Consider the following 14338-nt stretch of genomic DNA (forward strand, 5'->3'; position numbering starts at 1 on the left):
CTCCCCCCACTTCACCATTCCCCATTCCCTTTTCCCTCTCTCACCTTATCTCCTTACCCATCCATCAACTTCCTCTGGTGCTCCTCCCCTTTTCTCTCTTCCATGGCCTTCTGTCCTTTCCTATCAGATTCTCCCTTCTCCAGCCCTGTACCTCTTTCACCAATCAACATCCCAGCTTTCTGCTCACCCTCCCCCTCCCAATTTCACATATTACCTTATGTTTCTTCCTCCACCTCCAACCCATCTTCTAACTCTGACTTCTCATCTTTTTTTTCCTCCAGTCTTGGCCCGAAACATCGACTATACGCTTTTTCATAGATACTGCCTAGCCTACAGAGTTCCTCCAGCATTCTGTGTGTGTTGCTTCGATTTCCAGCATCTTGCAGATTTTTCCTTGTTTGTGATTATCTATGAAGATGTCAGCATTTAATCTGACGTCAGAGGATTCCTTAAAGTCGGGGATGTGACTCAGTAATGGAGCTGAGTGCATTTTAAAAGGGATATCAATAAAGCCCCATACATAACCACAGTGGTATGTATCTTCACTGCATGGACAATGGTTCAGTAAAGCATCTTACCACAACCAAAAGGGATTGGAGTTAAATGTTGATGACGCCTCTTTGAAGATTAAAGTATTTTTATCCCAGATGCTGTAGAAACTCAGAAAGGTGACTTAAATCAAAGATTGATATATATCTGGATATGGAGGGAATCCGGGTGCAGAACACAGCAGTTAATTCTATCTTATGAGCACATGAGATCAACAAGATGCATTGTATCTGACAACACCTGTGAAAGCTGGCGAAGCGTTTTTATCTGGGTTAGTTTTTGAAGGAATTACCATTAATTTATACCTTGGCCTTCTTTTCCTGGGCTTTGTGGTGTGCACAAACCATTAAGTTTTCACTCATTTCAATGGACCCATATCTCCCAATCCAGTGGGGGCGAGGGGGTGGGGGTCTTCCCTCCGTCTGCAAGCCAGTTGAAAAAATATAAAACAGTGTCATCTGTAATCAATATATAGCTTACATTTCCCGGGCCCTTGCTTTATCTTTCTTACGTTAACTGGTGACCTGAAACGAAAACAGAAAATGATGACGGTTGAGCAGCTTGTTTAGAAAGAGAAATAGCGTTTCGGGTTCAAAGCACCTCGTCTGAACCGAGCCAAAAGTATGTTTCAGATATGGCAAATAGAACTGGACATTCTGCATAACCATTGCTTACCATTGCTGGCACTGTACAGAGGGGGAATTGCCCCATCTGGAACGCATCTGGTCTGCTGGAGCAAATTAAAAGGCGTCCGAATTCTTTGGGGAAATATTATTCTCGTTGAAAAAAAATCTACTTGGAAAATGCTGTGAACACTCAACGTCAGGCGCATCTGTGGAAAGAAAAAAACGGTCAACCTTTCAACGCCGGGATCCCCATCAGATCTTGAAGAAAAGGGGCATTTGATTTTATTAAGCTGAGTGCAGGGCTGTTTTGATGTATGCTTGGGTACAAGTACCTGCAGGATGAATCCAAGGGACTCCCAACCTCGGATTGTCCCGTTTGGTGAGTTCAGCTTTAAGAAAGTCCACTTCAGGGTGAAAAGTTAGTGAAGTTCAGACTACCTTGGAGTTGATTGGTCCTCTGTGTGCCGGCCTCTCTATTCTGATTGGGCATTAGGATGCCCATCATGCCGAGTGTCGGTTTCAAGTGATTTGATTGGATGAGTGGTGGAGGGTGTCTCCGCTACACTGAGGATACCGGGGACCGGTACAACACACGCTCTCACACACTGTCCAGGTGACTTGGGGTTGTGACAGATGGAGCTGCGGGTCGGAGCGCTGCTGGCCGTCGGGATTGTGCTGGGGTCGCTGGAAGGAATCTCCTGCTTGGTGCCACTCAGTGACTTTTACCCATTCGGGGTGGAGAACGGGGACTCGGTCAATGCTAAGGTGGACGATGGAGGATCCGGGCTGCTGGAGATCTCACACAGCTTTCCCTTCTTCGGAGAGAGGCACTCCGGGCTTTACGTGAGTCGCATTACCTCGTTATATCTCACCAGTTTCTCTTGTATGAACAGTCCTGGGGCAGAAACTGCCTCTCCCCCCGCCCACTGCCCAGGTAAATGTACTTCAGCCTGTTCAATTCCTCCCCTCATTTCGTCTCCCCTCACCTCCACCTCCATTCATCCCGGCACGGTGTCCCTTGTTCGACGAGCCCCCTTGTCGTACTGCTTACGGTAAACTAGGTCGATATTCGCTCCACTGTTCCGACACATGGAGTCGACATAGCTCCATCCGACCAATGGACGCTGTAACCGGCCCGTTATTCTGCAGCCTCTTCGCAGTATTTAATGCACTTCATTCCAGAAGGAGGGGGAGAAAGTGCCGGGCACTGTCAAATGTATTGCACTGCTAACTTGACGCCGGTCGCGCCACGGTCCCATTGTTCTGAAAGGGCACTGCTCTGCCCACTATTGCACGCTTTCGTCTCCTGCGCTCGCAACCGTTGCCAATTATTATACAGCGTATATTCTGTTTGCTTATTGCACATGGAGCATTTGGTGAACTAATTATTACACTGCGCCCATTGTTATGTGTGGAGCACTCTCTGTGGTTACTAATGTACAGCGATCACTCTGTCAATTATGACCAGCCCGTTTATAAACTTCAAATTGCACAGCCCGGAGTTTTATACCAGATCCTTTAACACCCATGTCACTGTGCAGCCCGCTGCTGATCATTGAACTCCAGCCACTACCATCCACTTCAATGCTGTGGTAAGTCACTGTCCAGGGGAAATGCACTGGGCAATCCAAGCACTGTCCATTAGAAAATGTGCCCATGATTGTACTGTGGCAGTCTGTTCCCCTCTCTTTGTGCGCTAGACTCCCTGTACATTTTCATTAACTTGACGCCTGTTCAATATTAGACACACAGGGAGAGTAGGGTATGTTAATTTTGTACCAGGTGTTGAGCCATTTTCTATAATCCACTGAGCACTCTTTCTCCCCAGGTATTATCCATCAGGTGCCCTTCTCATTACTATAAACTGCATCGCCTACCATTATATCCGTCATCTGTTTATTGCTATGAATTAGACATTCCAAATGGCCATTATTGTACATGGATTATTATAAACTGTGATTGATGCTCATTTATTAGATAGTTTACCCGCACATTGTAATGAGAATCAGCTCTAATATCATGCCATCAAATCTGTTGTCTTTGTGGCAGCTGTACAATTCAACACATAATAATAGAAAAAAACATGAATTACAGTAAGTATAAATGTATAATAAATAGTTCAAAATAGGAAATAAAAAAAGTAGTGAGGTAGTGTTCATGGGTTCAATGCCCATTCAGAGATCAAATGGCAGAGGAGAAGAAGCTGTTTCTGAATCATTGAGTGTGTTCTTTCAGGCTCCTGTACCTCCTCTGTGAAGGTAAAAATCAGAACAAGGCATGACCTGGGTGACGGGGTCCTTAATGATAGATGCCACCTTTTTGAGGCATCACTCCTTGAAGATATAAAGTGGCATATTGTGTGATTTCTATATTGCACCCGCCACCTGACCTGTTTAACACTGGGAGATTTACCTAGCCTTTCTTCTACGCACGTTATATCATTAACTCTACTATTATAATCTGGGTTCTCTTTAGCTGACCTTCGGCACTATGTCAGATCATAATTGTACACTAGCTTGGAAATGCATTTGGGTTAGTATTGCTATATATACTGAGGTACAGTAAAATCTAGTCTTGCATACTGTTCATATAGATCAATTCAATACACAGTGCATTGAGGTCATAAAAGGTAAAACAATAACAGTGTGAAGAATAAAGTGTAACAGCTACAGAGAAAGTAAAGTGCAGGTAGACAAGGTTACAATGAGGTAGATTGTGAAGTCAAGAGTCTGTCTTGTCGTACAAGAGAACCATTCAATAGTCTTCTAATGGCGGGGTAGAAACTGCCCTAAAGCCTGGTGTAAGTGCTAGGAGGCTTTTCTATCTTCTGCCCGATGGGGGGGGGGGGGGGGGGTGCAGAAGAGAGAATGTTCAGGTCAGTGAGGTCTTTTATTATGTTGGCTGATATACTTCTCACTGCCTCATTAAAGACAGAATCTGTGGAGGAGAGGCTGATTTCCATGATGTGCTGAGTGATGTCCACAACTCTCTGCAGTTTCTTGCAGTTGCCATACCAAGCTGTAATACACCCAGTTAGGATACTTTCTGTGGAGCAGTGATAAAAAAATGATGAGGGCTGAAGGGGACGTCAAATCTCTTGAGCTGCTCTTCATTATCCATTTTCATTCCCAATACAAGAACAACCAAAAGAAAATGAGAACTGACAAATATTGATTTCACCATCACCCATCTCCCATCCACTTGTGGGCATGCATGATATAATAGGCCAACAGAAAAAAATCAAGAAGCCAATATTACAGAGCCCAGAGGGGTGTAGGCAGTATAGCAGCAAAATAAGAGAAAGGAAAGCAGGAATTCAAAGTGAAAAATAGAAAAAATAGAAAAATTCAAATAGAAAAAGTACATGGCTGGCAGAAAACGATGGCAAAAGAAAGAATATGTCCTTTTAAAGATGGTGTGACCCCATGAATGAAGGCAGAAGAAATGGAAGGAAGAAAGGATGTCATTAAACTGGACAGGGTGCAGAAAAGTTTCACAAGGACATTATTGGTTTGGTATGTTTGTGTTATAATGAGGCTGGTTAGGTGGGAAATTTTCCCAGGAACATAAGAGGCAGAGGGGTGATCTGACGGAGGTGTAACCTGAGCCATAAATATATCTGTCTTTCTCCCAGGATAAGGGAGTTTAAAACTGGAGGACATAGATTTATGGTGAGATGGGAGTGATTTAAAAGGGACCTGGGGGACCTTTCCAATAAAGTGCAGTGTGTAAAGGGAACAATATGTTGGAGGAAGCTGCAATGTTAGGTACAATTACAATGATTCAAATACATTTGAATAGGTGAAATGCAGGCAAATGTGACTAGCTTGTATAAAATATTGGTAATATTGCCTATCATGGGTGAGCTTGGCCAAAGGGCCTGTTTCTGTTTTGTATAATTTTATAACCCTATGAATCTACATATGCAATTCTAAATAAATTGTTTGGACCTCTCTTTATAAAAAAGGTGTAATATGCTCATTAGACATTCAAGATGTTCCATAAACATGGGGACAAAGGACATATTCAGGTTGTAGCACTTTAAGCTGTAGATAAGCATCATCCCTGAACAAAATCTGCCTTTTGAAAGAACAAAAGGGTAAATGGCAGAGATCTTGATTCTGATTTTCTGATGCCCATTTGTTGCAGGTAACATCTAATCATTGGAAGACTGCTAATGTAATTATCTTGATTAATCGAGGAGAAAAATCTAGACGAAGTAACCAGTCTGTCTGACACAAGTAGTGGGCAAACTATTGGAAGAAATTCTAAGGGGCAGCATAAATCCAAATTGATCAAGCTTACTCAAATACCTTCAGTGTGGATTTATTAAAAGCAGTTCATGCCTGATTCCTTTGAATTTTTGAGAGACTAAAAGGGAGAGTCGTGATTACATTTGGTATAGTCTGCAGAGATTTTAGATAAGATTTCAACATCATCCCACGTGGAAGATTGATCAGAAAAGTAAAATCATCAACATCAATCAAGGGAAGATGATATATTGATGGAAGGAAAATTGCCTAGTATGGAAAAGAAAGACAAGTATGTGGAAAAGGGTAGTGCCACTTGCTGTCCATGATGTACATAAATAATTGTAGCTGAACTGTAGGGATCATGGTTAAGACATATTCCAATGGCCCTAAAATTTTCAGCATGGTTGAAGAAGAAAGGTTCAGGGAGATATCGAAAGACTAGTTGGGTGAACATAAGTGTTGCATTCTGGCAATGGCATTCTGTCCAGAGAAGTGCAAATGGAAAAGCAATATAAATGGACCCAGGAAAGGGAATAATGTAGAGGACCAGAGGGATCTCAGAGTGCATGCCCATGACTCTCGAAGGTTGAAGGACAGAGATGGCTAAGTTGCCATAAGGGATGCTTGCCTTCATTCGTTAAGGCTAAGATTATAAGAGTGACTAGACCAGCTTTTCTCAACCTTTTTGCTCTGGAGGAACTCCAGAACTAATTTTCAGGTCTCAGGGTAACATGATCAGTAATGCAAAAATAGTTGTCAATGCTCCTTTAAGTAGAGAATGAATTTTTAGCCGAACTTTCTTGAGGAAAACAAGTAGTTAAGCTTAGCTTACCTTTCTTAAATTATTCTCTTTCTTTCTCATAAATTTTAGAAACTTATAAGGCTAACATAAATTTCTGTTAAATAACTGGCTTAAGCCAAAATGGGATTTGATTTTTCTAAAGGTAGACTCAGTAGATTTAATTTACATAATGGTTGTACATGTATACAACAACTCCATAGTGGCAGACCAGCAACTGAGTTGCAGCACTTAAAATTACCTTCTTTAGAATGAAAATTTCCCTCCAATTTTCTACTACACCAGTAGTGTTATTCACTCCCATAAGTCAGTCATCAGCATGTTAGAGGAAGTTGGGGGAGGTAATTCAGGAGGGAGAGGCTAATGTCACAGCTCAAGTTGGGTGAGTCCATTTGATGTTCAGAAAATCAGCCAGCTGTCCTCCCCTCCATGCAATACAGCACTCACCAATTATCATCCTACCATCCTCCCCTCCGAGCAATACAGTGCTCACAGATTATCAACGACCTTCCCAATCTTGCATTTAAAAAAAAACTGAAAAAGGACTCAACCAAATAAACACGGTCCTACTGCGCACTGCCACACTGGGCTGAGAGGCATCTAACGAGATTGTCAACAGGACAGCTCGGTCACTGCCCACCACTGTGAGCACCAGGATTGTGCATCACATGAAGTTTAAAATAACAATGTGTTTTTTTTTATCACAATCTCTCATGGAACCCTGGCTGACAAATCCTGGACTAGACCACAGAAAATATGATCTAGGCTTTTGCTGGATGGCTGTGTACATTTTCTGGTCATCATAATGAAGGGAATAGTACTCAATTGGAGAAATTTTTGAGGATGTTGCCAGGGTTGGAATTTTAAATTCTCTGGGGGAAACTGATGGAGTTGGTGATTTTCATTGGGAAAAAGGAGTCTGATGGGAGATTTTAAATGATGTGCATAAAATTGAGAGACAGAACACATATGAAAGACCCATTTCCCTCTGCAGAGAAGTCAGTAGCTTTGGGACATCGACTTCATTCAGTTGGTAGAAGTTGAGGAATTTGGTCACTTGTACCCCCTGATGCTCTTGAATTACTGGCAATACTGCTGGTGTCTTCCACAGTGAAGACTGATGCAAAGAATTTATTTAGTTTGTCCACCATTTCCTTGTCCCCTTTACTATCTCTCCAATATCATATTCAAGCGGTCTGATATCTATTCTTGCCCCTCTTTTAATATATCTGAAAAAACTTTTGGTACCCTCTTTTATATTATTGGCGAGATTATCTTCATATTTCATCTTTTCTTTACTTATTGCTTATTCAGTTGCCTTCTGCTGGTTTTTGAAAGCTCCCCAATTATGTTTGCTGGATCATATGCCCTCTCTTTTGCTTTTATACCATCTTTAACTTCCATTGTCAGCCACAGTTACCTCATCTGCCCATTAGAATACTTCTTCATCTTTGGGATGTATTTGTCCTGTGCCTTTTGAATTGCTCCCAGAAACTCCATTCTATGCTATTCTGCCGTTATTCCTGGTAGTGTCCCCTTCCAGTCACCTTTGGCCAGCTCCTCTCTCGTGCCTTTGTAATTCCCTTTATTCCACCGTAATACTGATATTTCTGATTCTAGCTTCTCCCTTTGAAACTGTGGGGTGAAATCTATTATATTATGATCACTGTTTCCTAAGGGTTCCTTTACCTTGAGTTCCCTAATCAAATCTGGTCCATTACATAACACCCAATCCACCAGTATCCAAAGTGGTATACTTACTATTGAGAACTGCCACAGCAATACTCTGCACTGGTCGCCCATTCACTTTCCTTCTCCTGACAGTCAAACAGCTAACTGCCTCCTGCAACTCGTGGGTGACTACTGTTATATTTTGTAACTCTAAAACATAAAACTAATTGAAAAGAAAATATGGAGCCGGGAAAGCGTGAACATTAGCTTCATTTTTACATTAAGTGAGGGGTGTGCAGTATGATGTGTGACACACTAACGTATGCTATTCATGTACTTTTACATATAACCCATTGTGAATTATGTAGACAAAGAATACTTAAACAATATATTTACATATTACTCGAATATTACTGAAATATTAAATACACAACACTCCTCCGTGCTTAGCTATAAACTCCAACACAATATAGAATGCATCTCAACTCAACTATGTAATGTATTGCTCTCTAGACATCTGTATATATTTATAACTGATTTAATAACTCTGGAAGATTTCTTATTCTTGTGGGATAATATCTAGCCTGAAAAAGGTGTGGGAAGGGTCACTCTGCTTTACAGATGAGACGTGATAGAGAAACAAATGCATTTTCTGGGGCCTCTTCCGTGGTATTTGCAGGAGTTATCTCTGGAGCCACAGGAAGTGGTTCTGACAGCTCTGGACACCTTTGTTCGGGATGCATTGGCATCCTAAACAGTGCATGGCAAACTGCTCAATCTGCTGATCAGCCGCTGCCCATCAGATAAAGCTTTGAGCCAATATTTTCATTTTGACCTTGCCTAGATGACTGGCATGTAGCTCCTCCAACACTTCAGTTCTCAGCTTGGATGGTACAACAACCCTCAATCTCAACATAAGGCAACCTTGACAAGGTCAACTTCAATTGGCGCTGGTAAAAATGGGGGATCTAGAATTTCTGCTGCACATTTCAGCCATTATGGGCTGCCATGTAGACCTGAGACAGTGTGGGGTATTTTCTGGTTTCCTTTTGGATCATCTCTACCGTAAAATGGAGACTTTTGATTTGTGTTTGGGAGAATACATCCATAGGAGTGTCCTCCTGTAAATTTTCAGGTATTTCCTTTTCCAAGGGTAAACAGGACAATCCATCAGCATTTTCATGATTAGCTGTCCTCTTGAATTCAATTTTGTAATTGTGTCCCTCAAGAAACAGAGCCCATCTCTGCATTTGTGCTGCTGCTGTTGGTGGAACAACCTTCTGTGGATTGAAAATGGACGCCATGGTTCATGATCAGTAATTAGAGTAAACTCCCTCATGCAAGTACAGGTTGAACTCAAGACCTCTCTGTCAATCTGTGCGTAATTTTTCTTTACAATGGTAAGGGAATGTGATGCAAAGTCTATGGGGCATTCACTTCTATCACTCATAACTTGTGACATAACTGTACCCATATCATAAGGCGAGGCATCACTGGCAAATTTCACTGGATGACGTGGATCATAATGTGTGAGTGCAGTGTCTCATATTACCATTTCCTTTATCTTTTTGAAAGCTTTATCCAATGGACATTGCTCTGTCCGTTGCCATTTCTTCCTGATCTGTGTCAATGAGTTTAAGGGGTGTGCAGTAGCCAGATTTGATAGGAACCTGTAATCATAATCGACAAATCCTGAAAAGGACTTCAACTGTGACACATCCTTTGGTCTTGGGGTATCCATCACTGCTTGAATTTTCTCAGCACAGTAAATCTTGTGCATCAATGGTGTGACCACAGTAAGTGATGCTTGCTTTAAAGAATTTACATTCGTTACGCCATGCTTGGAGCCCATAATCTTCCACTCTTTTTAACACTGTCTTGAGATTTTGGAAATGCTTCTTGTTATCATCACTGATAATAATGATGTCATCCAGGGAACACTGAGCGCCTGGGCAGCCTTGCAGCACCTGGTCCATAGTTTTCTGCTAGAGTGCAGGTGCTGAAGCTACTCCAAAAATAAGCCTATTATAGCAATAAAGGCCTTTGTGAAGGTTTATGGTGAGAAATACTTTGCACTCTTCTTCCATCTCCATTTGTAGGTAGGCCTCTTCTTAGTCCACTTTGCTGAAGCGTTTTCCTTCAGAAAGGTTTGCAAAGAAATCCTCTATCCTGGGCAGAGGGCATTGATCTACTTTCAGTACTATACTGATGGTTACCTTCAAATCACTACAACCCTGACAGACCCATTTTTTTTGTCTACTGGGACCACTGGTTTTATCCATGGGCTCCGCTCAAACTTGTAAAGAATTCCTTCAGCCTCCATGTAATTGAACTCACGGGTTACTTTATCACGGATGGTATAAGGAACATGATGGGCTTTGTAAAACTGGGGTGTGGCAGTTTCATTTAACGCTATTTTACCTTCGATACGTTGGAGTTTTCCAATGCCATCCCTGAACACTGCTGTGGCATCATCCAGTATCTGTCTTAATTGCTTTCAGATAACTCTATTGCAGAGGATTTGGCATGCAAATGGTATATGGATCTCCAATCAAGTTGTAGTTTTCTCAGCTAATCATGTCCCCACAATGTTGTCCCTCATGATTTTAGTATATACAAGCCCAATGTGGCACGTTGGTTGCTGTATTTCACTGTTACAAATGTCATTTTCACAGGAGTTATCTCTTCTCCAGTTTAAGTTCTCCGTTGGATATCTGCAGGGTTCAATTCAGTATCATTGAAGTACCATTCAAACTCATTTTATTAAATGACTGAAACAGCCAAGCCAATGTCCAATGCTATTTCAATTAATTTGCTGTTCTCTTCTGGTGTAAGCCACATTGCTTGTCTATTGTTAGTTTTCACATTTAAATCTCAAGGCTACTCAGTCTGGTGACACTCTCTCATCATTATCAGATTTTTCATCAACAGCATGCACATTGTGCTGTTTCTGAAATTGCAATTTGACTTTTTTCCTCCTCCCTTTGAAGTCCATTCATTTTTATCTGCCTGGCGTGCTCTTTATTTATGTCCTACTCTGTTGCATTTTCTGCAAGTTCCGCCTTTAAATCTGCATTAGTCTGTTGTATGTGAGCTCCTGCTGCAACAGTAACACAATTTGTTCAGCCAGGCTGGTTTTTGTTTAGATGCTGCAATTTTGTTCATGCTCACTTATATTCCTGACGGTAATTCAAGTGCGTCTCTGTTTGCTGTCTCTATTGATACAGCTATTTCAACTGCTCTTTTAAATGTAAGTTGTGCTTCAGTTAGGAGCCATTCTTGAATGCTTTAAGATTCCAGAAACTATGTGATCTCTCAATATGTCATTAAGCCCTTTACCAAACTGACAATGCTTGGACAATCTCTTCAATTCAGCCACAGATGCTGAAATGAATGCCCCTTCTTTTAATTCTGTCTATGAAACCTAAAGCATGCTGCAATCAACAGTGGTTTTGGTTCCAAATGTTCCTGCATTACTTTTACAATATCAAAGTCCATTTTGTCTGATTTGGTTGGAGCAGTCGAACTTCTAAGCAAATTGTATTATTTTAAACCCAATAGTCATAGTCATAGTCATACTTTATTGATCCCGGGGGAAACTGGTTTTCGTTACAGTTGTACCATAAATAATAAATAGTAATAGAACCATAAATAGTTAAATAGTAATATGTAAATTATGCCAGTAAATTATGAAATAAGTCCAGGACCAGCCTATTGGCTCAGGGTGTCTGACCCTCCAAGGGAGGAGTTGTAAAGTTTGATGGCCACAGGCGGGAATGATTTTCTATGACGCTCTGTGTTGCATCTCGGAGGAATGAGTCTCTGGCTGAATGTACTCCTGTGCCCAACCAGTGCATTATGTAGTGGATGGGAGACATTGTCCAAGATAGCATGCAACTTAGACAGCATCCTCTTGTCAGACACCACGGTCAGAGAGTCCAGATCCATCTCTACAACATCACTGGCCTTATGAATGAGTTTGTTGATTCTGTTGGTGTCTGCTACCCTCAGCCTGCTGCCCCAGCACACAACAGCAAACGTGATAGCACTGGCCACCACAGACTCGCAGGACATCTTCAGCATTGTCCGGCAGATGTTAAAGGACCTCATTCTCCTCAGGAAATAGAGATGGCTCTGACCCTTCTTGTAGACAGCCTCAGTATTCTTAGACCAGTCCAGTTTATTGTCAATTCGTATCCCCAGGTATTTGTAATCCTCCACCATGTCCATACTGACCCCCTGGATGGAAACAAGGGTCACCGGTACCTTAGCTCTCCTCAGCTCTACCACCAGCTCCTTAGTCTTTTTCACATTAAGCTGCAGATAATTCTGCTCACACCATGTGACAAAGTTTCCTACCGTAGCCCTGTGCTCAGCCTCATCTCCCTCGCTGATGCATCCAACTATGGCAGAGGATCATCCGAAAACTTCTGAAGATGACAAGACTCTGTGCAGTAGTTGAAGTCCAAGGTGTAAATGGTGAAGAGAAAGGGAGACAAGACAGTCTCCTGTGGAGCCCCAGTGCTGCTGATCACTCTGTGGGACACACAGTGTTGCAAGCACACGTACTGTGGTCTGCCAGTCAGGTAATCAAGAATCCATGATACCAGGGAGGCATCCACCTGCATCGCTGTCAGCTTCTCCCCCAGCAGAGCAGGGCGGATGGTGTTGAACACACTGGAGAAGTCAAAAAACATGACCCTCACAGTGCTTGCTGGCTTGTCCAGGTTGACGTAGACACGGTTCAGCAGGTAGGTGATGGCATCCTCCACTCCTAGTCGGGGCTGGTAGGCGAACTGGAGGATATTTAAGTGTCGCCTGACTATAGGCCGGAGCAGCTCCAGAACAAGTCTCTCCAGGGTCCTCATGATGTGGGAGGTCAATGCCACCGGTCTGTAGTCATTGAGGCCGCTGGGGCGCGGCGTCTTTGGCACAGGGACGAGGCAGGACGTCTTCCACAGCACAGGAACCCTCCGGAGCCTCAGGCTCATGTTGAATACATGGCGAAGTATTCCACATAGCTGAGGAGCACAGGCTCTTTAGCACCCTGGTACTGACACCATCCGGTCCTGCAGCCTTGCTTGGGTTGAGACGTTTCAGCTGTCTTCTCGCCTGTTCAGCTGTGAAGCCCACCGTGATGGTTTCGTGTGGGGGAGGGGTATAGTCATGACAGCAGGGTGGGGGACTGTGAGGAGGGGTAGGAGGGGAGAGTGGAATATGTGTTGGTTGGGGGCTGACAACAGATGGCTCATGTGGTGGATGGGCAGGGGTCACAATGTCAAATCTCTTAAAGAACAGATTAAGTTTGTTGGCCCGGTCCACACTGCCTTCAGCTCCTCTGTTGCTAGTTTGCCAAAACACACACAGCAAAACTGACACTGGCTTTTTATTGGCTATTTCATTTGCTTCAAAATATTGTTCAATTGATCCATATGTAATATCCAGTTATCTCTTGTGCAATTGAATGTGTCTATCTTTCTGATGTAGCCAGCCATTTCTGCTTTTTTAAAAATTTAGGATTCTTATCACCTGGTACTCACTGCTTATGAACCTGTGAATTAATTCATTTTCTGCCTTTTTTTTTACTCAACCACCTCTATCCCTTCCTGAAGGATAATGTGCTGTGCTGGTTTTTTCACTTGACTGTTTCACAGCGCTTGTTATTTTAACTCAAACATCTTGCTGTGTTTCAGCAGGTTGGTAGTTGTCTCATGTTTGTTTAGAACTCCTTGTCACAACCGTTATGTTTTGTAAACACAAAACATAAAATTAATTGAAAGGAAAACATGAAGCCAGAAATATAGGTGAGTTTCATTTTTACTTTAAGTGAGGCTCACTCGTGCTGACTTTGGGAGCAGTTGTGCTTTTTAGCTGTATCAGGCCGAAATGAGAATATTTAATCATATCCATTGAGAGTTCTGCCGCCATATGAGTTGCCTCGAGGTGCCCCAGAGGTTAAAAATTTATTTATTTATTTATTTTCTCTCTTCTTCTATATTGTATATTGCATTGAATTGCTGCTGCTAAGTTAATAAATTTCATGACACATGCCAGTGATAATAAACCTGATTCTGATTGATGCTGACGTGGTGGCATAATGATGCAAACCATGCACTTGCTTTTACATATAACCCATAATGAATTTGTTAAATAACAAAGAATGCCTTATCAAACAATATATTTACAATATTGTTGAATGAATGAAATTGAATGAATGAAATTTATTTCAGTCAGTACAAACATAACAAAAAGCATCATTTTCATTGATCATTTCATAGGACAAAATCACAACAAAAAACATAGATAATCTTTAAAACAGACCAAACGGGTGTAGGCTGAAGCTACAGCTTATTACACCTACCCCTCTTATTTTTGCAACAACATATTTGGTGTCAATCATCACATCAAAACAAAAAATTTCATAATCCTTTAACACAATT

General features: G+C 42.0%; 1 protein-coding gene across 2 annotated transcripts in view; it reads left to right on the top strand.

Moving 5' to 3' along the window:
• The first annotated feature begins 1753 nt into the window (after positions 1–1753).
• The window catches only part of sned1 (sushi, nidogen and EGF-like domains 1), a 156785-nt gene continuing 144200 nt past the window's right edge, over positions 1754–14338 (top strand). For both annotated transcript variants that reach the window (XM_072255726.1, XM_072255727.1), the window contains exon 1: positions 1754–2018. In XM_072255726.1, the coding sequence (XP_072111827.1) occupies positions 1809–2018 (210 nt within the window). In that variant the 5' untranslated portion in view covers positions 1754–1808. The remainder of the gene's footprint in view (positions 2019–14338) is intronic.

Source organism: Mobula birostris, chromosome 4 (genome assembly GCF_030028105.1).
Source record: "Mobula birostris isolate sMobBir1 chromosome 4, sMobBir1.hap1, whole genome shotgun sequence".
NCBI lineage: Eukaryota > Metazoa > Chordata > Chondrichthyes > Myliobatiformes > Myliobatidae > Mobula > Mobula birostris.